This window comes from Mollisia scopiformis, assembly GCF_001500285.1.
Source record: "Mollisia scopiformis unplaced genomic scaffold LY89scaffold_10, whole genome shotgun sequence".
Taxonomy (NCBI): domain Eukaryota; kingdom Fungi; phylum Ascomycota; class Leotiomycetes; order Helotiales; family Mollisiaceae; genus Mollisia; species Mollisia scopiformis.
In genome coordinates this window covers 197,199-218,929 of record NW_017263590.1, presented here as the reverse complement: position 1 = coordinate 218,929, position 21,731 = coordinate 197,199, and the positions used below count along the sequence as shown (strand labels likewise).

General features: G+C 48.7%; 7 protein-coding genes across 7 annotated transcripts; 6 read left to right on the top strand and 1 right to left on the bottom strand.

Moving 5' to 3' along the window:
* Positions 1-333: 333 nt before the first annotated feature.
* Positions 334-2,498, top strand: LY89DRAFT_668137 (uncharacterized protein; the record flags this gene model as incomplete). Its single annotated transcript, XM_018213021.1, has 2 exons — positions 334-513; positions 570-2,498. The coding sequence occupies 2 exons, from the start codon at positions 334-336 to the stop codon at positions 2,496-2,498; spliced, it is 2,109 nt and encodes a 702-aa protein (XP_018072281.1).
* A 181-nt stretch (positions 2,499-2,679) lies between these two features.
* On the bottom strand, positions 2,680-3,919 carry LY89DRAFT_582814 (HAD-like protein; the record flags this gene model as incomplete). Its single annotated transcript, XM_018209183.1, has 2 exons — positions 2,680-3,465; positions 3,896-3,919. Coding segments are annotated over 2 exons (810 nt in total), but the record flags the coding sequence as incomplete, so codon positions are not given.
* A 458-nt stretch (positions 3,920-4,377) lies between these two features.
* Positions 4,378-5,777, top strand: LY89DRAFT_683912 (translational machinery component). The gene has a single exon (XM_018214777.1). The coding sequence runs from the start codon at positions 4,876-4,878 to the stop codon at positions 5,587-5,589; it is 714 nt and encodes a 237-aa protein (XP_018072279.1). The 5' UTR covers positions 4,378-4,875; the 3' UTR covers positions 5,590-5,777.
* Positions 5,778-6,401: 624 nt separating this feature from the next.
* On the top strand, positions 6,402-10,384 carry LY89DRAFT_668134 (cell wall biogenesis protein-like protein Mhp1; the record flags this gene model as incomplete). The annotated part of the gene is made up of 4 exons (XM_018213020.1): positions 6,402-6,471; positions 6,574-8,650; positions 8,932-9,692; positions 9,744-10,384. The coding sequence occupies 4 exons, from the start codon at positions 6,402-6,404 to the stop codon at positions 10,382-10,384; spliced, it is 3,549 nt and encodes a 1,182-aa protein (XP_018072278.1).
* A 1,801-nt stretch (positions 10,385-12,185) lies between these two features.
* Positions 12,186-13,217, top strand: LY89DRAFT_31592 (uncharacterized protein). Its single transcript, XM_018206673.1, has one exon. The coding sequence runs from the start codon at positions 12,548-12,550 to the stop codon at positions 13,133-13,135; it is 588 nt and encodes a 195-aa protein (XP_018072277.1). The 5' UTR covers positions 12,186-12,547; the 3' UTR covers positions 13,136-13,217.
* Positions 13,218-13,298: 81 nt separating this feature from the next.
* On the top strand, positions 13,299-13,832 carry LY89DRAFT_732629 (uncharacterized protein; the record flags this gene model as incomplete). The annotated part of the gene is made up of 1 exon (XM_018219706.1): positions 13,299-13,832. One exon carries the CDS (start codon positions 13,299-13,301, stop codon positions 13,830-13,832), a length of 534 nt encoding a protein of 177 aa, XP_018072276.1.
* Positions 13,833-16,667: 2,835 nt separating this feature from the next.
* LY89DRAFT_31559 (uncharacterized protein) lies at positions 16,668-17,896 on the top strand. The gene is made up of 3 exons (XM_018206668.1): positions 16,668-16,877; positions 16,930-17,810; positions 17,875-17,896. Exons 1-2 carry the CDS (start codon positions 16,763-16,765, stop codon positions 17,670-17,672), a joined length of 858 nt encoding a protein of 285 aa, XP_018072275.1. The 5' UTR covers positions 16,668-16,762; the 3' UTR covers positions 17,673-17,810; positions 17,875-17,896.
* The last annotated feature ends 3,835 nt before the right edge of the window (positions 17,897-21,731 follow it).

Genomic DNA, 21,731 nt, shown 5'->3' with positions numbered 1-21,731 from the left:
ATTCATGCAACAAACAACCCAATGAAAAGCCCAACCATCTCCTCCCAAGAACCCCTCCCCGCATAATCCACTCTCAAATTGCTCTTCCAAATCGGGCAAGTATCTCCACACGTGACCAGCCACGATTCCCAAAAGAAACTGCAGCACATCCCTGCAGACCAACTGATTTGTTTACCCAGCAACGACCAATTTCGCGACCAAATTTCATTTTCGTCCCAGCATCACGCTCGACCAGCATAACAAGAACAATACCTACCCCTCCGCGCATGGAATCCAGTCCGAGTCTTCTTTCCTCCAGTATACCACAAATTCCCTTCCAGAAATTAGGAGGAAATGGATCCAGACAACCTCCGCACCGCGTCCCTGTACATCAACAACCAGCTCTTGTCCCGCGGCCTCCTGCGCAATGGGCAGAGTATCGATTTCGCGCGCCCCGACCGAGGCGAGGGTGGGTTGGAGGCTAGTATGGGACGGATTATGAGTGTGGTCAATGATTTGATTTTGAGGAGAGATGTGAGTTTATTTTCCTCCTCCTTTTCCTTTCCAGATATTAACTGATTGCCCAACAGCGCGACGCAACACAGCGCGAAACTTTGACAACGACCTTGAGAACCCTGCGCGCGGATTCGCTGCGCCAGACGACGGATTTGGAGAGGGTGCAGACGAAATATGCAGAGGCGCAAAGAAAGTTGGGCATCCAGGAGGCGGCGGAACGGGGGTTCAAGACGCAGATTAAGAGTGCGGAGAATGCGGTTAAGGTGTTGAGGGAGGAGATGGCGAGGATGAAGACGTTGGTGCAGCAGAGTAGGAATCAGTGTGCGGTGGAGGTGAGGAAGAGGGAGAGGGTTATTGAGGGGTTGAAGAAACATGTTGGGGATGGGCAGAGGGTTAGGGGTGGTGGGAAGGCGGTGGGTGTCAGGGAGATAAGTGTTGTTGGGGGAGTTGGGGAGGGAGAGAAGGGTGGGAGTGCAAGTACGATGGATGAGGGGTATGATTTGAGGAGTGAGACGAATGAGTTCTTGACGGAGTTGGCGAGGGGATTAAGTGAGGAGAACGAGAATCTGGCTGCGTTAGTGAGGAGGACGGTGGAGGATTTGAGGACGCTCAGTGGATGGGAGAAGGAGGGTCGCGATGAGGTGGTGGAGGTTGTGGAGATGGGATATGAGAGTTTGGCTGGGGAGATGGATGCTGTTATTGAGCATGTGAGGACTTTGTTGACGAATCCAAGTTTCGTGCCTCTTGAGGAGGTTGAAGTCAGAGAGGAAGAGATCATACGGTTGAGAGAAGGGTGGGAGAAAATGGAGAGTAGATGGAGAGATGCGGTCCAGATGATGGATGGCTGGAGAAAGAGGATGGCTCGAAGTGGACAGACCGTCAATCTGGAAGAGTTGAAGATGGGTCTCCTGCTTAGTCCGCTCAAGACAAAGGACGAGAACGAACAACATCAACTATCGACTCTTATGGAAGAAGCTGAGGGAGAAGGAGATACCCAAGCCGATATCGATGCTATGGACGAGTCTGAGATGGTTGAGCCCGTCGAGCCCGACTTCGACGAAGATCTTGACGACTCTGATTCTAGTCTGTTCGAAGAAGAGCCAGTTGACGAGATATCCGAGGAAGTATCCGAAGAGGCTTCTGAAGAGCAGATGGAAGAAGAAGAACCGAACTATACCATTCATACGACTTCCTCGACCTCTCCTGGACCTGCACCTCAGCTGTCGCCTCTGAAAGAGACGAGTGGAAACAAAGTAGCTATTCTCAGTCCAAAGCCACGTGAACAAGAAGGTTTCACCACAATCATCGAGGAAAACACCTACGACCTCCTTCAAATCGAATCCTCACCGAAACGTCTGAAATCCGCAAAATCTACACCTCAGACCTCAACCCGCCAACAGAGAGCAACACCATCAACAAAACTCACTCCGCCTGAAGATGAAATTTCCCTACTCAAAGCTACAAATACAGCACTGCCTCCATCACGCCGACGCGAGCGTTCAATCTCTCCAGACAAGTCTTCCCGCGCTACTCCAAGACTGAACCCTAATGCGACACCGAGATTGCAACGAAGCAACGAAAGTCGACTTCCAAGACCAAGAGAACAGCCACCAATGCAAAGCCCACTTACAATGGCTAGCATCGCAGCCAAATTAGCAGCCAGCGAGCGCGAAGCTGATGCTGCGAGAGTGAGAGCTAAGATAAAGGCCGCGAGAGCAAATAGAACGAAAACTTCTGTTGATGACAAGAAGTTAATGCCTCCACCTCCTACTCCGCAACAACAAGCCAGAGAAGAGCCAGCGAGAGATATGGACGTCGATGAATTCGATGTTGGGAAAGCACAAATCACTGATTGTGCAGGAGAGGGTGTGAGCAGGAAGAGGAAAGCTAGAGATGTCGGCAGAAGCCAGAAAGCTAGTAGGAGGAGAAGTACATTGAGTCCTTGGGAACTCGAAAGCTTGATTCTTGGCAATGTTGCGAGTCCTGTCAAGGGCGAGAGCTGAGAAACGGATGAGATTGTGTGATTATGGGATGCTGGCGTTCTTTGCTTGGGAAATGAGATATGAATTCATGTTGTATGTCTTGATTATTGTATAGAATAGCACTAAATCAGAGTCGGGTAATACCAATGATTTTTCACAAAACAAAACATTCTCCTCAAAGTCTACAATCTTCCAACTCTAATCACAATTTCTCCTCCCTCCCCTTCTTATTAACAACAGGTAAAACAGGCACCCTAGGATGATCTCCAGCCAACCGCATACCCGTAACCTCCTCAAGCTCATCAACAGCCTCAAACGCCCGTCCCAACTTCACCTTAATAGTCCTAAATCCCACCATCCGCCCCGTCTTCAAATTCTCCCCAATATCATCTAAAAACACTACATCCCCCGCCTCAATCCCTTTCCCCTCCCCCAATTTTCCTTCTTTCTGAGCATAATCATTAACCATCTCCAACGCCAACTCATAAATCCGCACATCCGGTTTCCGCAGCCCTACATGCGCACTGCTCACAAAAACATCAAACAACCGTCTAACATCCTTCTCCGGCGCCGGATTCGCATACGGATGTTCCTCTGGAAAGATAATCGTGTTGCTCAACGCTGCTAGGATGTATTTCTTGCTTTCTTTTAGCGCGAGTAAGGCGGGGTACATCCACGGGTCTAAAGTCCGGGATTTGTCCATCATTTTCCAGAATAGTTCTTCGCCGTCAACGGAGGGGACGGGCGGGGTGGTGGGCGGTAAGGAAGGGTCGCGGGAGAGGGCGAGAGCGTAGAAGGTGGGCCAGAGCGAGGCGTTGGTTAGGTCGCGGGTGAAGGAGGTGTAGAAGGCGGTGGAGACGGGGATTTCGTTGCGTTCGAGGAGGTGCCAGGTTGAGGGGCGGGTGCGGGAGATTGTGTAGTTTATCCAGCCGGGTGGGATGCCGTGGGATATTTCGTAGTCGAGGATTGCTTGGAAGGGGGAGACGACCTGGGGGGAGGGTGTTAGTGGTGATTGTTTGAAGGGCTGAGAAAGATGTTGGATTGTAATAAGGTTCATGTTGTCGAACTTGAAGTAACTGAGGGAAGGTGCTTGGTTTACAGAACTTGGGAGACGAAAAGACATTGGCTGTAACAATGCTGTCCAGGAAATGTAGCGGAAGAAAAGACACAATGGATGATTTACTGGCGTGATAAAACTGCAGATAGAAAGTGAGAATGTAATTGAAAACTAAACTCAAAACTTCTCTGCTTTTAACTGAGAAGGTCAACCGAGCTTAACAAGTCTTATGTGTCGAATCGAATGTAGGACACAACATTAAGTTCAGAAGTATGAAAGCTTGAACTATCTGTCAACACTAGTTGGACTAGATTTACAAAGCTAAAAGGACAATACGATCAGATCTGGAAAGTCCTCTTACACAAACTCCCCCAATATCAAATAATCTTGGGCAGTATCAGCTATGATCCAAGAATAGCGGGGTAATTCAACCTACAAAACCTTTGGCTGTTTTGAAGTCGGCATTATGGATTCTATACTCTCTAAAACAAAATCGACAGGGAAATCTTCTTGTGACATTGAAAATAAATGAAGAGACAGAATGGAACTGATTACAGAAAGAAGTGAAGATGTAAGCCGAGGTTCGTCGGTCTCAGATTGACCGCCTCCCGATTTGGAAACATCGGTCACGTGCAAGGCATTGAACAAAATGGAAACTGATCTTCTCATGGAGACTGGGTACAAGTTCGATCGTAAACAATTGACTCGTCGTCAAGTTATGCAAGTCTGGCATATATTGACGTTTTGATCGGTTCTTGTTCAAACTCGTCAACGACCCTGCAAAATATTTACAGCCTGAAGCTGGTGGGGCACACAAGCGAGGCCACAAATAATTTTCGCACTTACACGATTTCAAAGTTGCTTCCTCTCCTCTCCCAAACATCGACAACTTCAATCCAGCAATAGTGCGGTAAATCTGTCAAGATGGTAAGTTGATGCAATTACTTCATTGTCTGCGCTGCGCAGACAGTGGACTACACAATCTGGCGATCAAAGTTCCTCGAATGAGCAGAAATGCCAAAGAGAACTTGAGAGTCCCTGCAGAATGTTCGGATCTCAGATCTGAAATGTCAACTGCGGATTCGAGGATATGGGCTAATTCATGATTGCAGCCTTTCACCAAGCTGGTCAAGAACTCGGCGTACTACAGGTAAGAATCTGCGAATCTCTCATCTTCGTGCAATACTGATTGTCAACAGCCGCTACCAAACCAAGTACAAGCGTCGTCGTGTTGGAAAGACCGATTACTATGCCCGCAAGCGCCTCATCACCCAAGCCAAGAACAAGTACAATGCCCCCAAGTACCGTCTCGTCGTCCGATTCACCAACCGCGATATCATCATGCAGATTGTGACCTCTGAGATCACTGGCGACAAGGTCTTCTGCGTTGCCTACTCCCACGAACTCAAAGCCTACGGTATCGAACACGGTCTTACCAACTGGGCTGCCGCATACTGCACTGGTCTCCTGATCGCTCGTCGTGTCTTGAAGAAGCTCGGCATGGATGAGGACTTCCAAGGTGTCGAGGAGGCTGATGGAGAATACAAGCTCACCGAGGTCTCTGAGGCAGAGCGACGACCATTCAAGGCCTTCCTCGATGTTGGTCTTGCCCGTACTTCCACTGGTGCCCGTGTCTTCGGTGCCATGAAGGGTGCTTCCGATGGTGGTATTCTCATTCCCCACTCCGAGAACCGCTTCCCAGGTTACGACATCGAAACCAAGGAGCTCGATGCCGACACCCTTCGCAAGTACATCTACGCTGGCCACGTTGCCGAGTACATGGAGACCCTTGCCGACGACGATGAGGAGCGATACAAGTCCCAATTCCAGGGCTACATCGATGATGAGATTGAGGCTGATGGCTTGGAGGAGTTGTACCAGGAGGCTCACAAGCAAATTCGTGAGGATCCCTTCAAGAAGCCTGAGGATGCCGAGGAGAAGAAGCCCAAGGAGGAGTACAAGAAGGAGTCGCTGAAGTACAAGGGTCGCAAGGCCACCAAGGAGGAGAAGATGGAGAGAGTCAAGGCCAAGATTGCCGAGCTCAAGGAGGACTAAACTTCTGTCTCTATGTTATTTCGCTCTTTCTCGCTTCTGCATCCGTCGAATTGGCTCTGCAATCATGGGATGACCGTCATGAGGAGTTCTGGCAGCAAAAAGACTTGAATGCATTGCAATGAACCTCCAGATATGCTTCCTTCATTGAACTTCGTGACTATGATATCAGGATCCTAATTCAGAATCACTAACCTCTATCCCGTCTGTCCCGTTAAGTCACAGTGATTACTGTGCTATTCTGCACGACATGTGACCTCACTGACAAAACAAGCAACAAGTCCGGGCAACTGCGGTTGTTTCTCGTTGTTTCTCGCAAAGGGGGGAAACTCCACTTCTGATTGATTCAAAACTGCGGCAAATGATTATTAAGCTGTGCAAAGATTATCAAAACACACCATTTTCGGGCGATATTTCTCGATGGGCCCATCCTCTTGGTTTTGCGGAAAGTTCCTGCTATCGACCGGGCGCCGATGCTTCTTGGCGAATTAGATTCGAGCCCACTCCTCAGCAGATCCGCACATGACGGAGACCCTCGCCTTCCCACTTCTACCAGAGCACGAGAATTCACTACTATCGAAGTCTCGTGCGAGGAGAGTCTTTCTCGTACACTGTGATCGGATTACAAACCAGTCTTGCACCAGCGACGACGGCGAGCGCGTTCGCATTCACTTCTTTTTGCGCATCATGGCTCAGCATCTTCAATGTTAATCAGGCTTATCTCAGCTCAGCTTGGAGTGCCGTCTACAATCCCGAAATACTTCCCTCTCTGATATCAACCGCGGCTTTCCCCCTCAACGAAGGAGTCGGCAACAATGGAGAGTGTTCACGGCGTCGATGTGAGTTGGATGAGCAAACATACGAACAGTAACAGTAATGCGAAAGGTACGTATGAGAAGAATTGCCTGAGCCTTGTCTGCAATGTCTGCTGGGCACTGAGCCTTACCCCAGTCCGAAGGAAGAGAAAACATTAACCATGCCTCTTAGTAGATCACAATTCAAGACCACAAGCAACTCGAAGTAGCACAACTCCTCCGTCTGAAAAGAGTCATTCGATAGCACACAATGGCAATAGCCATCCTCCGAACGAGCATGAGCCCACACCTCCGAAAGCGATACCTGCCCGACCCAACTATTCGCGAAGTGCCTCCTCTGAAAAGACAGTCACACTGAATGGGAGTATGCAGAAACCCGGCTCGGTGTCCCCAAATACATCCAGACGGAATTCCTGGTTGTCCAGTATCTCCTCGAAGTTCTCTTCTTCACCAGGAGCACATAATGCACATGTAACACCCAGCAATGCGGTACCATCCACCACACCCTCCACCGATCCGCCAGTACCCATTGGTCCAAGTTCTCCCAAGAACGCAATCCTACCACATGCTGCGAAGGTTACTGGAGATGCACCATATACGCCGGCTCCTCCAAAGTCTACACAACCTAGCTTCTTACAAAGTGCGCTGCGAAGATTATCGAGCTCTGGAGGACAATTGGCCGCCCCAGCCCGAGGTGTGCATCATGGAATATGTGAACGAAAGGTGCTGAATGTGGATCATAATCGGGAACGTTGTCGGATAACCGACCTTGACCAGTCGAAATTAAGAAGGGTGGCATTCTGTGTGGACGTAGAGATAGCAAGTGGTCCACGGTATTACGATGACGATGTCGAGGATGAGAAGCGAAAAGAGAAAAGAGAGAAGAAGAGGATGGAGAAGGGTGAGGGGCTAGCCTTGAAGCAACCTGAGGCCATCAAGGAAGAAAAGGAAACCGATGGTGTTGTTAAAGCCACTGGGGAGAAACTACCGTCACCTGGCAAGGAGGTCATTGAAACAACACAAGAAGTTCCAGACGATCCTCCTGGAGAAAAGGATAATACCAAAAAGAAAGAGAAAAAGAAGCGTAGTGAAGAGGAGAGAAAGGCCAGAAAGGAGAAGAAGAGGAAACTAGCAGAGGCCAACGGCACTCTTCCTGTTGAGCTAGTCAGAAATCCAAGTGACAGCTCCATGAGCAATACACCCACTGGAACGGGGACTCCGAAGACTCAGGCTTCACCTACCACAGATCCCGTTCGAATATATCGTCGATGCTGCCAATTACGGGAAACACCGATCCTGAAGAAAATCACCGAACAGCTGACCGCCTTAGCAACTAGAACATCAACCTCTGGATTGGTATGCAAGTTGGATTTGACTGGGTACTGGCTCCAGCTCCCTGATCTGGTGACCCTTGGGGACTACTTGGCTGTAGTACCGGTAAAGGAACTAGTCATGGAAAACTGTGGTCTTACTGATGAAGGTGTCCGTGTCATCCTGGCAGGATTATTGGCTGCAAAGTGTTCTGACTGGGAGAGACGGAAAGGCCACAAAGGAAAATGGGGAGAAGTACCTCAAGGAGGTGTTGTGGAACGTGTAGTTTTCAAGAACAACACTAAGATTGGTCGAGATGGCTGGCGGTACATATCGACATTTCTCACTATGTGCCGGTCTCTCAAATCGATTGACCTATCCAAAGTCCCATTTCCTCAGCCCATAGCTCCTCCACCGTCTCCACCTTCTCATGGACCTGGTCATCTCACCCTCACCCGGACAAGTACGACGAATTCCACTGCAGATACGGCCTGCGTCCTCGGAAGGGCCATTGGTGAGCGATTGGGTGGGAGAGAATTTGAGTTGCTGAACATGGCGGAATGTAGTTTAACAACTGAACAATTGGGCAATCTGATCGATGGAGTAATCAAATCCGGTCTACGACGTCTCGGTATCGCCGGTAACGACATCACTCCTGAAGGAATGCAGCACGTCTCTCGCTTCGTCCGCGATGGAAAGTGCGAAGGTTTGGATCTGGGCGGAAATGATCTCAAGGATCAGCTTGGGGTAATAGCCGATGCGTTGGACGGGGATAACCAACTCTACGCATTGAGTCTAGCAAACTGCAACCTTACCCCAGACTCTCTGTGGACCCTTTTCCCGGCATTGGCGAAGCTGAAGAATTTCCGATTCATTGATCTCTCTCAGAACCATGGCTTGTTCGATTCGGAGCCTAGTGCCCTCTCCTTACTCAGAAGGTATGTAAGAATTTCTTTTCTGCAGTCATCAAATGAGAGATTTGGAATGCGAAAGAGGTTGCCTACCCAGATCAGTGTTGCGGTGCGGCTGACGATGCGGCTCAAAACCGCCTCGGCTGACTTCTCCCGTCTTCTAACTTCAGCCCTACGTCTTCAGCCCTCTGGTCGCATCAAGGCCACTGCTACTGTATCTATTGGACATACTCACACCCGAATGGCGTGCTTCATGTCGTCTATGTAATCTTTGGTCGGCTTCGAATGATTCGCTGACGTTGTCTCAGATATCTACCCAAAATGCCAACACTGAAGCGAATACATCTGACAGATGTCTCAATGACTTCCGAACAGGCTATTGCTCTCGCAGAGATCCTTCCGGAATCCCCGAATCTCGCTCATGTGAACATTATGGAAAATCCTGGTCTGGCAGCCCTTGCAGATGCGAAGGACGAAGCCAACCAAGAAGAAGCTTGCGCATTATACGCATCCCTCATGGCGGCCGTCCGTGTTTCCAAAACCATCATCTGCATAGACATTGAAGTGCCGTCACCAGAGTCGAGTGAGATTGTGAAAGCCCTTGCTAAGCAAGTCGTTGCTTACTGCTTATGGAATATGGAGCGCGGCCCGGTAGCTGAGATCAGCGAAGCCGCAGCAGCCATCTCAGATCCTCACGGAGGTGAGAAAGAAGTCGCTGTTCCTGACGTGCTATTGCATCTTGTTGGTCATGTTGAGGGTTTCCACGAGAATCACGATGATGACGAGCCAGCACCTGACGATGACTACGTAATTGGTGGAACGGGAGTTGTCAAGGCATTGGGCATATGCTTAAGAAATAGAGGCAATGATTCCAGGAGACCGTCTGCAGATCGGACATTCTCTGGTATGTCTCAAGGAGGTAGTGGTTCGGCGACACCGAGTACCCCTGTCAGTGGTGGCAAGGCCAAGGACATGTCAAAGAATCTTCTCGGAAGTGCTCGCAAGATACGAGCGCGATTACAACCTGCCTTGGTGAAGGAAGCGCGGGCTGCAGATCGAAACAATTATCGTGAGTACTTAGCCGAAGCAGCTTGGACCAGTAACGCTAACCACCTCTCAGTCCGACTACTGTTCCTTGACCAGACACTTGAGGGCATGATCAAACGATTCGAGGATGAATATCCAGAGACCCGTCTACCCACGGCTGTTACCTCACCGCCTTTGCCTGACATGAGTCTAGCCAGCCCATCAGACAGCATCGACTTGAGCATGGGAGCAGACGGACAAGGATCTATATCCGATACCGAGCCTGCTCTTGTTGAGGCACCACTCTCTGATGACGAAGATCATATTCGTCCCATGCTCTCGAGACACAATTCGGACGTCTCACTTGCCTCACGCGCGCTTTCTCAGGAGGAGGGCCGCATGCATCGATTCGGACAACAGTTCCGTAGGGATATCCTGAAGCCTGAACAAGAAGATCATGAGCATGGCACGACTGGACGAGAAGAAACGCCCCGCCATCTCCAACTATTGAGAGCCATGGTAGAAGGTCTAGGCGGTGAAGAAATCAAGGATAGAGTCAATAGTGGTGGGTCAGATGCTGTTCTCGAGGAGCTGAATAATGAGGCAAGCTTGTTAAGGAGGCAATTGATGGAACAAGATCCCGAAGGGTGGGAGAAGTTTCGGGAGAGTCAGGAAGCGGCGCAAAGGAATATGAGGTTAGCGGGGATGGAGCGAAATGTCAGTGCTATCGAGTGAGAAGTGGGCAGGCCCGATTGTTTCAAATTTCGGGCATGGGTTTTTTCTTCTTTTTCTCTGAGCGTTTATTACTCTGATGGCCTTGCTACACGTGCAGGCCTCTCGTGGATGGATGGATTGATCTGGGTGTAAATTATTATGACCGATGTACGAGAGCGGGACGGAGTGGAGTGGAGCATCATTCAACTAGCTACGACTCTAGCTTATTTGCGAAACCAAAATACCAGTCCTTTCGATGGATGATTGATTCTTGATTACTTCACTCCTTAGCAGGCGAAGTGAGGTGAGGTGAGGTCCGAGATCCGCACGCACCGTACCGCACACGGGCCAATATGCATATGGAAATGGAAATGGAAATTTTATACGACATGCTTACATACATAAGGTACGAGTTGGGCAGCAAGCAAGCAAGCAAGAATATTGGGAGGGAAAGCGAGAATGCGATGCGGATCGGATCAGATCAGCGATCAATATCAGCCCTAATAGTGGATCGTCCAAAAAGGAACGGGTTGTGAATGATGGCTAGCTAGCTACCTAAGTTTATTAGTTAGAGTTTAGACTATCACGTTAATGCAGATAGATATTCCGATATTCGGGACGGTGTCCAATGAGCGAGGGTTGGCTTTGATTATGTAGTGAGAATGATCTGCTTAGAAGGGAAGGGAAGATGGGAGCTCAAGACTTGCTGGAAGGGGTGAGTGACGATATACTTACTGATTTGGAAAATGCACGGCTTGGAGACACGTGCTGCCTGTTTATTTATTTATGGGTTGGGGGCGAAAAGACCTCGGGGAGGGAAGGGAATTGATTCCAGATGTTTTGTTTGCCACTTTTCATCGTCATCATCAGCCACATGAGTAATGATCTGGATGAGTAAGGTTCTGGTCATATCGAGTACCGGTGTGGAGAAGAGAGATGGGGAGAAAGAAAACAGCGGTGTCGGTGTCGTGAAAGTGGATTAATGCAATCGATAATAGAGTTCTTCTCGAAGCATGGCTTTCAGCTAGGTCAGGATCGGGGATTTTATTTGTGCAATATCAACCTTGGTATACAGTGGACGGATGACATTATGCCCATCACTTGTCTGTCCGTCAGTCGCAGAATTCCTCAACAAGGAAAGAAACCAGTACATCAATACAGAAAATGCCAAGGCAAGATTCCCGAGATCTTGGTTTTGCTTTGCAGCATTAATACGAATGAAATATGCTGGCTGGTCGGGGGTGAGTACAAATGATATCACACCCCCTCGCTCCAATATATCCCATCCCCATCCACTACCCAAAAAGCATACGCCGCGCACGTACCAACCGCAGCTGAAAACCCCGGTATAGCGCGCAAGCGAAGCGCGCTAGGATGATGATGTGAGCTGAAAAATCCACACCAACACAATACATGGAGTCGAGAAATCATGAGCAGGAAAGTAAAACAGTAACACACTCCCTCACTCACTCCGTTTACGAGGAAGGGACGGGGCCGATATTCCGAGTATGGGTGGTATGGGTGTATGGGGTGCAGCTTACCTCCCGTACTTATTTGCGATCTGATCTCTCGAGCAGCGGCGGCGATTATTCTGTCTGTATGGTATGTACGTACAACTGGAGAGGGGAGAGCGATTGGTGCTTTTACGGCGCGGCGCAATCGATCACCTTGTTTGGCCATCGTTCTTTTTCTTCATGATTGTTGGATGACAGACATGACAGACTCGCCTCCAAGAAGCGCTCGCTCGCTCGCTCCATTCATTCATTCATTGTTGTAGTAACTAATATTGTTGGTCGGTTTTGAATAGCGGCGAGCTGGAAAGTTACTCGTTATAGCATAGGCGCGGGAGATCGACGGGAGCAGGCAAAGCAAAGCAGAGCCAGCTGATGAAAAACAGCCTTATGGCCAAAGACCGAGGAGTGAGGAGGGGAGGAGTGAGTGAGTGACCTTTTTGCGGGCGGGTGATTGGAGGGGCAGGGGGCGTTTCTTGGTGAGGTGGGGTTGGCGTGATCCATACAGGGCTGAAAAGAAAACGAGACGAGTGAGTTTAAGTTGGAGCTACACTAGCTAGCTATGTAAAGGCCGATGAATGATGGACTTTTGAGCAGGACAGGGATGTAGAAGGGAGGAAGGGAGGGGAAATGCAATGTAATGCACGATGCAAGTAGGCCCTGACATGAAGAAATGAAAGGGAAACGGGTTGGGTTTTCGTTCTATTCATTTTGTCGTTGTCGCATGCGCGTCAGATCACGGCTTACGTTTCTTGGTTCCATTTCCCTTTTGGATGGATTCCCAGAGCACGAACCACCACCACCACCGCAATCGTTGCCAGCTAGAGTTACATTACATTACTTCGTACATTACATCTGCATTGCAGAGCAGGGGTCCGCATCCGGATCCACTTCTGCCCTACCTTGCCGCCATCCCTTGTTTGGGTTGTTCCGTTTCTTTTCCTGCTGTTCCCTGTTCGCCGCGGTAGACGAGGAAGAGAGAGAGATGAGGTGTGCGGCAATAATGAGGAGGGATGGAGATGCTAGCTCGTTTCTTGCCAGCCAACATTACCTACTTGCGGTGTATGGTATGCTTGGTGGAGGGACTGGACTAGCGACTAGGTTCAATGAAGGAGGGAAGGGTACGATGGCGGATGGCGTTTACGCCCACCTCACCTCATTGTCTCATCTTGAGCTCCTACCATCATCAGCGAGCAGCCAGCGACTTGCCGCCGCTAATTTAAACTGCACGGAAAGATGCTGTACATACATACATAAATAAGGGTGGTCCCCTCTCCTTTCCCCTCCCCTCCGATGATGATCGATGACCGATGAATGAGAGGAAGAAGGGAATATTAGGTTCTGAGTGAGAGTGCATCACATTTGTCCTCGTGCCCCTCCTCTTCTCTTCTCTCGCCGTCGTCTATATACCAACCGCCACCACCATGCCTGTCCTTTCCGAATCAACTGCTTCGAATCATGGAGACGCACCTTGCTCCTCCTCCTCCTCCATCTTCTCCAGTCCAGCCATGCCCCATGTCCTCGCGGCCTTCGTCCTAATATCCTGCGTCGTAATCCTGATTCGTCGCCGAACCTCTTCCAACAAACTCCCACCAGCGCAAATAGAACATTTCAACGACGAGAAGAAATACGAGTACCAAGAACCACTGCTCAGGATGCCAAGACCCGCCTCCCCAACCCTAGCAGAAACAAACCTGACCAACGTCCGGAACCTGGAATCCGTGCCCTCGGTGTCTCCCTCTACGTCGATAGTAGAATCATTCGAGCCGCAGCAGCAGCAGTTGCAAATCGACATCCCGAGACGGAGGAGCTATACGAAGACCATCGGGGTGGAAAAGGAGATCGAGGTCACGGGCGAGATTGTGGTTAGTCCCGAGGGGTGGAGACGCCATACGAGGGTCTTTGGGGGTGGGGTTTGTAAGGCGTGTGAGGAGAGTGAGAGGAGGATGAGTGCGTGACTCAAGGAACGGGAATTGAAGCCTGGGGAGGTGGAGGTTAGGCTTGTCAGGGAAAAGAAGAATGAGGGTGTCACGTGAGTGAAGGATTCAAGGGAGAGTGTGAGATTTTGGAAGCTTCAGGGGACGTCGTTCGATGTCTTGCTGAGCCTTGGAGCTGTGAGCATCGAGGACGAGTTCCTGGAGATCTGTTGGATGCGGAGCAGTCAAGGTCGCGTCATGGAGGCGTTTGTGCTGTTTGCTGTTTGTTCTAGGCGTGTCTGGAATCTGGGCTCGATCTAGGCGCCGGGTGTTGTTCGATACTTCATGTTCATATTCGGTGTAGGATCGTATGTTTTCTCTGAGAGATGTCGGGCATTGGTATTTGGGTAGGCGCTGGTGTTAATAGCATGCATAGGTATAATACGCAGTACGAGAAATGAAAGTCTAGATCAAAATTATTGAGCTGTCGAGCTGTGATAGGTCTTGGAATTCATGTGCTGTGTATAGTCTGGAGCCGAATTCGACCTACACGGTCAGGCTTGAGGAGAGACAACAGCTGGACGATGTTTCCTTTCGGGCCGTGAGGCAGATTCGTGGGTATTCGATAGTCGGCATACTACCGAGTACTACCATCGAGGCGTGATGGTGGAAAAGATTGGCTGGCTGGGCAGGAGACACAAAAAAGCTTAATCGAATCTTGGCGTTGCTTAATCAGAGATTCGCGTTCGTGTTTGTTTGCCAAGGTCCGATCAAACGCACAAGACGATGACGGTCAGCAACAATAATCGCCATCAGTACGAATCCTCGCGGCCGAAACCCAACAATAGCTAACACAAGAGAAATGAAGCTAACAGTGATGAACGAGGTATTCCAAAGCCATATTGCAAGGGGAGGTAAGATATCACCCGAGTAGGATCTAGGCCCCAAACTGGTGGCGGGTCTAGATCGAGGGACGAGCGCGAAATAGCTTATCTACTGTCGGACGGCGGTTTGGAGCTTCTGGATGTCTGCAACAGCAGAGCATTTTCCGCATGTCTGATCTTCGAGGACTTGACAAGGTACTTGAGAAGAGGCGTGCGGATGTGCTTCATCTGAGGGTACGGTTAAGCTGAAATATCCGTGAAAAGAAAAGAAAGCGCATGCAGCAAAAAGATAGATTAAATTCGGAAGAGAAAGTCCGCTACCAGGGCTCAAAGTTGGAAATTCCTTTGAAAAGTAATGAATGTTTGGTAGAGAATCTGACAAATTAGTCTGTGGGATATGTTATACGTTTCGTTTCATTGATAACAAGAAAAGGTTGGCAAAGAAGGTTCCAGGTTGCCGTCGAAGATGCAGGTGTCCTCCCTCGTGACCTTCGATCACGTGTCAAGGTCCGTGCCCGGATCTGCAGGCGGTGAAACATCGAAGAATCGAAACTTCGATTTCTCCAAACAAATTCCCGTCGTGCAATCAACGCAAATGAATGCAGCTGGAGTCAAAGATTCGTCTTCTCTGTAATGCTACTGTGAAGCATAACCGGAATTGCTCTCTGCCGTCAACGTTCAGCGCTAAAGCGTCATTGTTTTTGAGATGGAAGATTCTCGGCCACTCAGTCTAATTCGTTCAAGCTTAAGCGGTGAAGTTCACCTCAACATCTTCAAGTCTACTTTCAAACAGCTGAACCGGTTGTTTGTGGCGGTGTTGGGGATAGTGCTACAATTCATTGCTGCCAAGATTGCCAAGCTGTTCCGAATTCGATGCGAGAGGTCTAAGTACCCTGTTCTGGAACACCCTTGCGAGCTCGAGCGAGCCCCATGAAGTTTCTCTCCAGGCACGAACCGAGCATCCATTCGCCGGATGTCCTACGGAGGTTTCTTCATCTAACCTCTTTCTGACGGAGATGGTCGAGTGTTTGGGTCTCCAGGGCTGGGAAAACATGGCCCAAGCTTCCCATGCATGAAGGATAAGGTGTTTGAGGATCTACGCCATCCTTGAACTACCGGTTGTGCTCCAGCAGAAAGTATGGAGGCAACTGGCACAACCTTACCTTTGTTCCAGTACGCTCCCCACCAGAAACCTGACTCACCCAATCGAATCTTTTCTAGATACTATCCCCAGTCGTGATTCGATCAAGATCCAAACACGCAGAGCCTCAGCCGCCGGGACTACTGGAGAGTCCAGCCACGGTGGATACCTTTATTCAAGGATAAATAATTACACCCTTGAGGGTTTATACTTCTAGCACTTTCCACATACAAATTGAGTGATAGCAACTCACTCATTGGTCCAAGACCTTGATTTGTTTGTGCTCTAAAACCCTCAAGGGTGTAATTATTTATCCTTGAATAAAGGTATCTCTATGATCCTCAATGATTCTCTTCTAGTGGCTCATCACAGACACTGCATTACCTCGCCAAACGAGCTGAGTCTCTCATTGGGCATCACCTTGGTAATCAGATCCTCCATCGCATCTGCAAAATAACCTTGCATCGATCCCGTCGGTTACCCAACCTTTCTCTCAGCATCCAATCGCAGACCTTGTTACAGTTCTCCTGATCTCGAAGCTACACAGCCTCTCTGTCTGTGATGGCGATCCGTCCTCGGATCTTCTCACGTCTCGGACAACTATCGCCGGATTTGTGGTTAGATGCGACTCTTCAAACAAGCAGAAAACTTTTCTCCATGTCAGAAAGCTGGTCTAGCTGTCTAGCTGTACCAAGCCGCGGCATCCGGTCTTTTAGCTACCAAGCTTTCTGGCGAATCTGCTTGTTGTTGATTTAGTATAAGAGTATCTTGGTATCCCTCTCAAAGTCTCTCTTTCCTCATCATCAGCATCTTCAGCATCTTCTTCTTTCATCTCTTCTATCTTTGAATCCAGCCCGGCGCCGGTCGCATTCAGTTTTTCCAACTTTATAACTATCTTTTAATAATCTTTACCTTTCGATCTTCCAATCCACCACACAACCTTCAAGATGCAATACTCATCAGCAATCCTCCTCACGGCCTTCGCTGCCACCAATGTCTTCGCCCACGGTGTCATTGACTCCGTTCAAGGTGCCAACGGTGTGACCATGCCAGGTCTCTCAGGTACGTATTGATCTCTTGAGGAGCTTCAATCAGTTTTCTAACTTTCATCCAGTTGCCGACGGAACTCCTCGTGATTGCGCTACCCCAGCCTGCGGTGCTGAGGCCGACACCTCCATCATCCGCCAGAACGAGATCGGCACCAGCAAGGCCACCGCTCTTGGCCGAACCAACGGTGGCGGACCAGTCGACGCTGCCAAGATGGTCTCTCTCTTCATGGGAGGAAACGGAAACACCACTGAGGCCGTTGCTGCCCGTGAGATCCACGCTGCCAACGTCCTCCGCCGATCTCTCGGTGAGCGTGCCGCCAGCGGTGGAACCAAGACCCCCAAGGGTACCTCTGAGACTGGTGTCAAGGCCGCAGCTGGTGCTGGTGCCGCCTCTGGCATGCCCACCACCGCTGATGACGGAACTGTCAACATGAACTTCCACCAAGTCAACCAGGACGGTGCCGGCCCATTGACCGCAATGGTTGATGCCACCTCCGGTGGAACCGACCCAACTGCCTTCAAGACCGCCACCGTCACCCAGAACGTCCCAGGTATCGGCATTGGCGGTCTCTCCGCTGCCTCCACCATGGACTTCCCCGTCGCCATCCAAATGCCCGCTGGCATGACCTGCTCCGGCTCAGTCGGTGGCGCCAGCAACGTCTGCGTTGCCAAGCTCCAGAACGCTGCTCTCGCCGGTCCCTTCGGTGGATCCGTCGCATTCACACAATCCACTGCTGCCAAGAAGCGCGCCATCGAGTACAACCTCAGCAAGCGCCGCTTCGCTCGCGCTCTCGCCCAGGAGGAATAGATTATTATTCCTTTCTAATATGAGACTGGTACGGGGTGTTTGATACGATGGACATGTAAATAATCTTGAGCGTTGTAGATTGGGTTTTCTTACTTCACATTCTTGGTGGTGGAGAGGAGCTTGGGGAGTGATGGTGGAATCTGGGATTCTGTCATTCCTTGGGTGGAAGGGGGGTTAGAGCTTAGTAGAATTGACTTTATACATTCCTTAAAATATATTCTGATGCTGATGACCATACTGGTGAGTCTTCCTTCTGGCATTTCGACTTGCCTACCTCCTCTCTTTCTCCCCTTCATCATCACATGCACCCAATATTTCATTCCGGGGAAGTCTCCCTTCCTACCCCGTTTCCTCGCTTCGAATCCCTCCGTTGATCATAACGCATTACTCGCATCCGTTTGAACAGCCATGTTCGCACGTCGTTGATTTTGAGTCTTGGCAGTGGGTCTCCCGAGACAAGCGATGCTCCAGATCTTCCTGCCAAGAGATTTCTAGGTTTCGTTTCAAAGTTGTTTGCTGCACGAGCATGTTCTCGCTCGAGCCTCTTATATTCATGACGAACTTTTGGGTTTGCGGGAAGGTGGAGATCCGGGTCTCATGCCCGACTTTCACTCGAAGGTACTATCCCCCCCCCCCCCCCCCCATGAATAAAGGGCCGGTGGAGACATTTTGAGGCTGTGTAGTGACAGGGGGGTGTGCCAGTAGGAATCTAGAAATTTCTAAGGTGGAGATCACACTTTTAATTTTATTGGCAGACACCCCCTTGTTGCTAATCAGCCTCCACCGGCCCTTTATTCATGGGGGGGGATAGTAATGTCGGACAGGGGACCTTCTACATAGGTAGTCAATGTTGCGCGGCATCGTGTCAGACAATTGCAAAGACGTTTAATCGGATCAAGTATACCGACTTTTTTCCGGCTTTATTTCTCTTGGCCAATTCACTGATTATATTCCCGTATCAATATTCTTGACAGCAACAGCGTTGTTGATAATGCACCCGAGGGTCAATATCAATAACACACTTCACAACACTCGGACGAGAATCCAATATCTCATACTTTCCGAACGCTTGAACCAATTTCTGTACCTTGGGTGTCTTCTCCCAGTCCCAGTCCCATGCGCCTTGCCGAGTAGTTTAGGTGCCGACGTCGTTTTGTCTAGAAGAGGGAAAGCGTTCTTTTATACCCAAGCACCACTCGTCCGTTACTCATCGGCAATCCGACATCTATAATACCAGTCGGGTGAATGAGAAAGAAAATCCAACAAAGTGAGAAGCAAGTGCCACTCGTCCGTTACTCATCAGCAATCCGACATCCAAGACATAGAGGTGAATGAGAAAACTCCAAACAGAGCAAGAAGCAAGAACCCCTTTGACTGCGGATTCACAATCTAAAAGGGTGGAAAAGAAATGAGAGACTTCAAACAGTGAAAGGTCGTCAGTATAGCACGTTCCATCAAGATCTTTCCCAAGTATAAATAGCTCCACACACCCCAGGTGTCAAACGACAACATTGACACCTGAAGATGCTGCTGACGACAAAGCCGGTGCAACACAGGCTTTGTTAACCATGTAATAGTGAAAGGGAGGCGAACGATGCATACACCTGGAGCTTACTATTCCTTTGAATATTCTTTCAACCCTGGAAAGTAGATTCTTTTCCTTTGAATCTCGAATACATTTTGCTGCCACTCGCAATTTTGTTGTCAAGTTGCATAGCATATGAGGCAACAGTTCTTTCATCAAAACTCTAGCTTCGAACATCTTAACTTTCTCCAACACGATTGTAGATTATCAGGCCCGGATCCAGGATATCTACACTGCATACCTCTTTGACAGCTTACTCCCGACCACGTCTAGATTTGGTTTCGTTTCTCTTCAATTGGAAAGTCTAAAGTCTTTGGTGATAAGTTGATGTATTTATAGACTTTGCGAGCGGGTTCGAACAGAAAAGTTGAATCGGTCCTCAACTCGTGACTAAACTTCACTAGTTTTCTCTTTTTCGAATTTTTCGACTGTTAGCAGTGAATTGATGCTTTTCACAGTAGGCTCCTTAGGACTGCCAAGACGAGGCTGTGGAAAAGGTATATAATGAGCCCCTCTGCCTGGACTCGGAAATTACCAGTCAATCAATTAATGTTGGAGGTACTCGAATTAGTCCCCGGTACTTCATATATAGGACAAGGAGCGGGCAGGGCAGGTTAAATGATGATCTCTGCTAGAACTATGCCTCTTTCGATCACTTCTGATCTTGTTCATAGATGGTACTAGGGAGTGGGAATATCATATTTTTTTGTTCGAGTGGGGATTTGCTGTCGTCAAACGAAAGCTTGTTATCAACAACTCATATGCGCTTCATTGAATGAAATGAGTCCAAATCACGGAGTGTCAAGGTGAGATTCTCTTTTGAGTTTGTTAAGCTAAAGGAAGCTTCAGACAGGGCCGGGGCTACGGATCCTCAGTTCCTTATTTCCACCAGATTGTTACGTCTCTGCCCTCACCCTGTGTGAGGTCACGTGGGTTGGTATGGTGAATGAAGTGAGATAAGGCAATTGTATTCGAAGTCAAGAATATTAACAAAGTTGAGCACGAAGCTCCTAACTAAAGGGTGTAACAGGCCGTTATATAGAATACTCCCATCGTGGAGTCTAAAGGGCGACTGGATCCCTGGAGTCCCTAGGAGTCCGTCAGACTCCCTGGACTCCACCACGTGACCTAGGGCCCACTAATCCCGTGATTCGTGACACAAATGTAAGTAGAGCATCCGCGGGTGTCAGTTTGTGGAAGTTCTTGACGGTTCGAAGGTCGCAGGTATATTTATACTTTTTCGTATCTGTGAGGAGAGCAAATTAATGAGGCTGCTCCGAGTGCTGTTGGTGAATGATTGACTATACAATAATTCTGCTCTCGTTTTCGTGTTTCGTAAATTCACTCGACATGTTCGATACAGCCTGCTCGCAAATTGCATTCACCATCACCAATCGAAGCATACATATACACACGCTACATCTCCTTCTTCTCTTCTTCTCATTAGTTTCTAAAAGTCGAAGGACCACGACCCCAGCAAAGTACTGTGTGGAAAGTGACGTCATTAGCACAAGACTTGAATTCCGCATGCGTCTTGGATGACTTATTTCCGGATCTGTCTCATGTTCACGATTATAGAAACCAAAGGGGAGTTGTGATATCATTTGCAATAATTATCTAGTTGGCAGCAATACTGCACTTGACAACAACTATCTAAAACATCCAAAAATCTTGCCGGGCATGCTTACTCTTAAGATCGGTTCACTGAAGATTGAACTTAGAAACAAGGTTCCTGGACGAATGCGCCTGGTACGACACACTATAATGTGCAGATCTGATTGTTATGTCAAGAGGTGTTTTAGGACGGGAGGTTTACTTTTATAGATCTTTAAAACCTGGCCCTTTCGTTGACTCCTTCTGAAAACAGGAAAACGGAAGCTGGGACGAGGTTTCACTCGCAAATTGATCAAATTTTCTTTAACAATATATTCACAATGAACGAAACGGTCATAAAGACGAACTTTCATCAACCCTTAGGCAACTATGGCTCATAGTCATGTCATGGATCAACCAGGTGTCAGCTATAAATACCCATGATATTTCTCCTCACCGCCTTTGAGAATTTGAGAACAATCAAGGACGAGATGGACACTTACTATTTGTGCTGGAACTGGAACTAGCACTGGCACGCTTGCTTTCATTTTGATATCGATAACGCTTTTGCAAGACATATTAAATAGCAGTTCGACATGTGAGAAGATACCCAAGCTTTGTTATAGTAAAGATGACAATGGCATAAGATTTGACAGCGAGAGGCAGAGTTCATGATGAAACAGTGGTGGATTATAAAAAATCAACTTTTGAAAGAAAATAAATCATTGTCGGATAAACTTAAAGCTGTTTGCTTTATTAAAAGTGCTGACAATTGATTGGACACTAAATGGAAAATAAACTCTTTTAAATTTGATAGAGATTGTAAGAAGAAGAATGTCCGAAACATAAAATCGGCTTTTGAGACTTAAAAGTCCGATAAA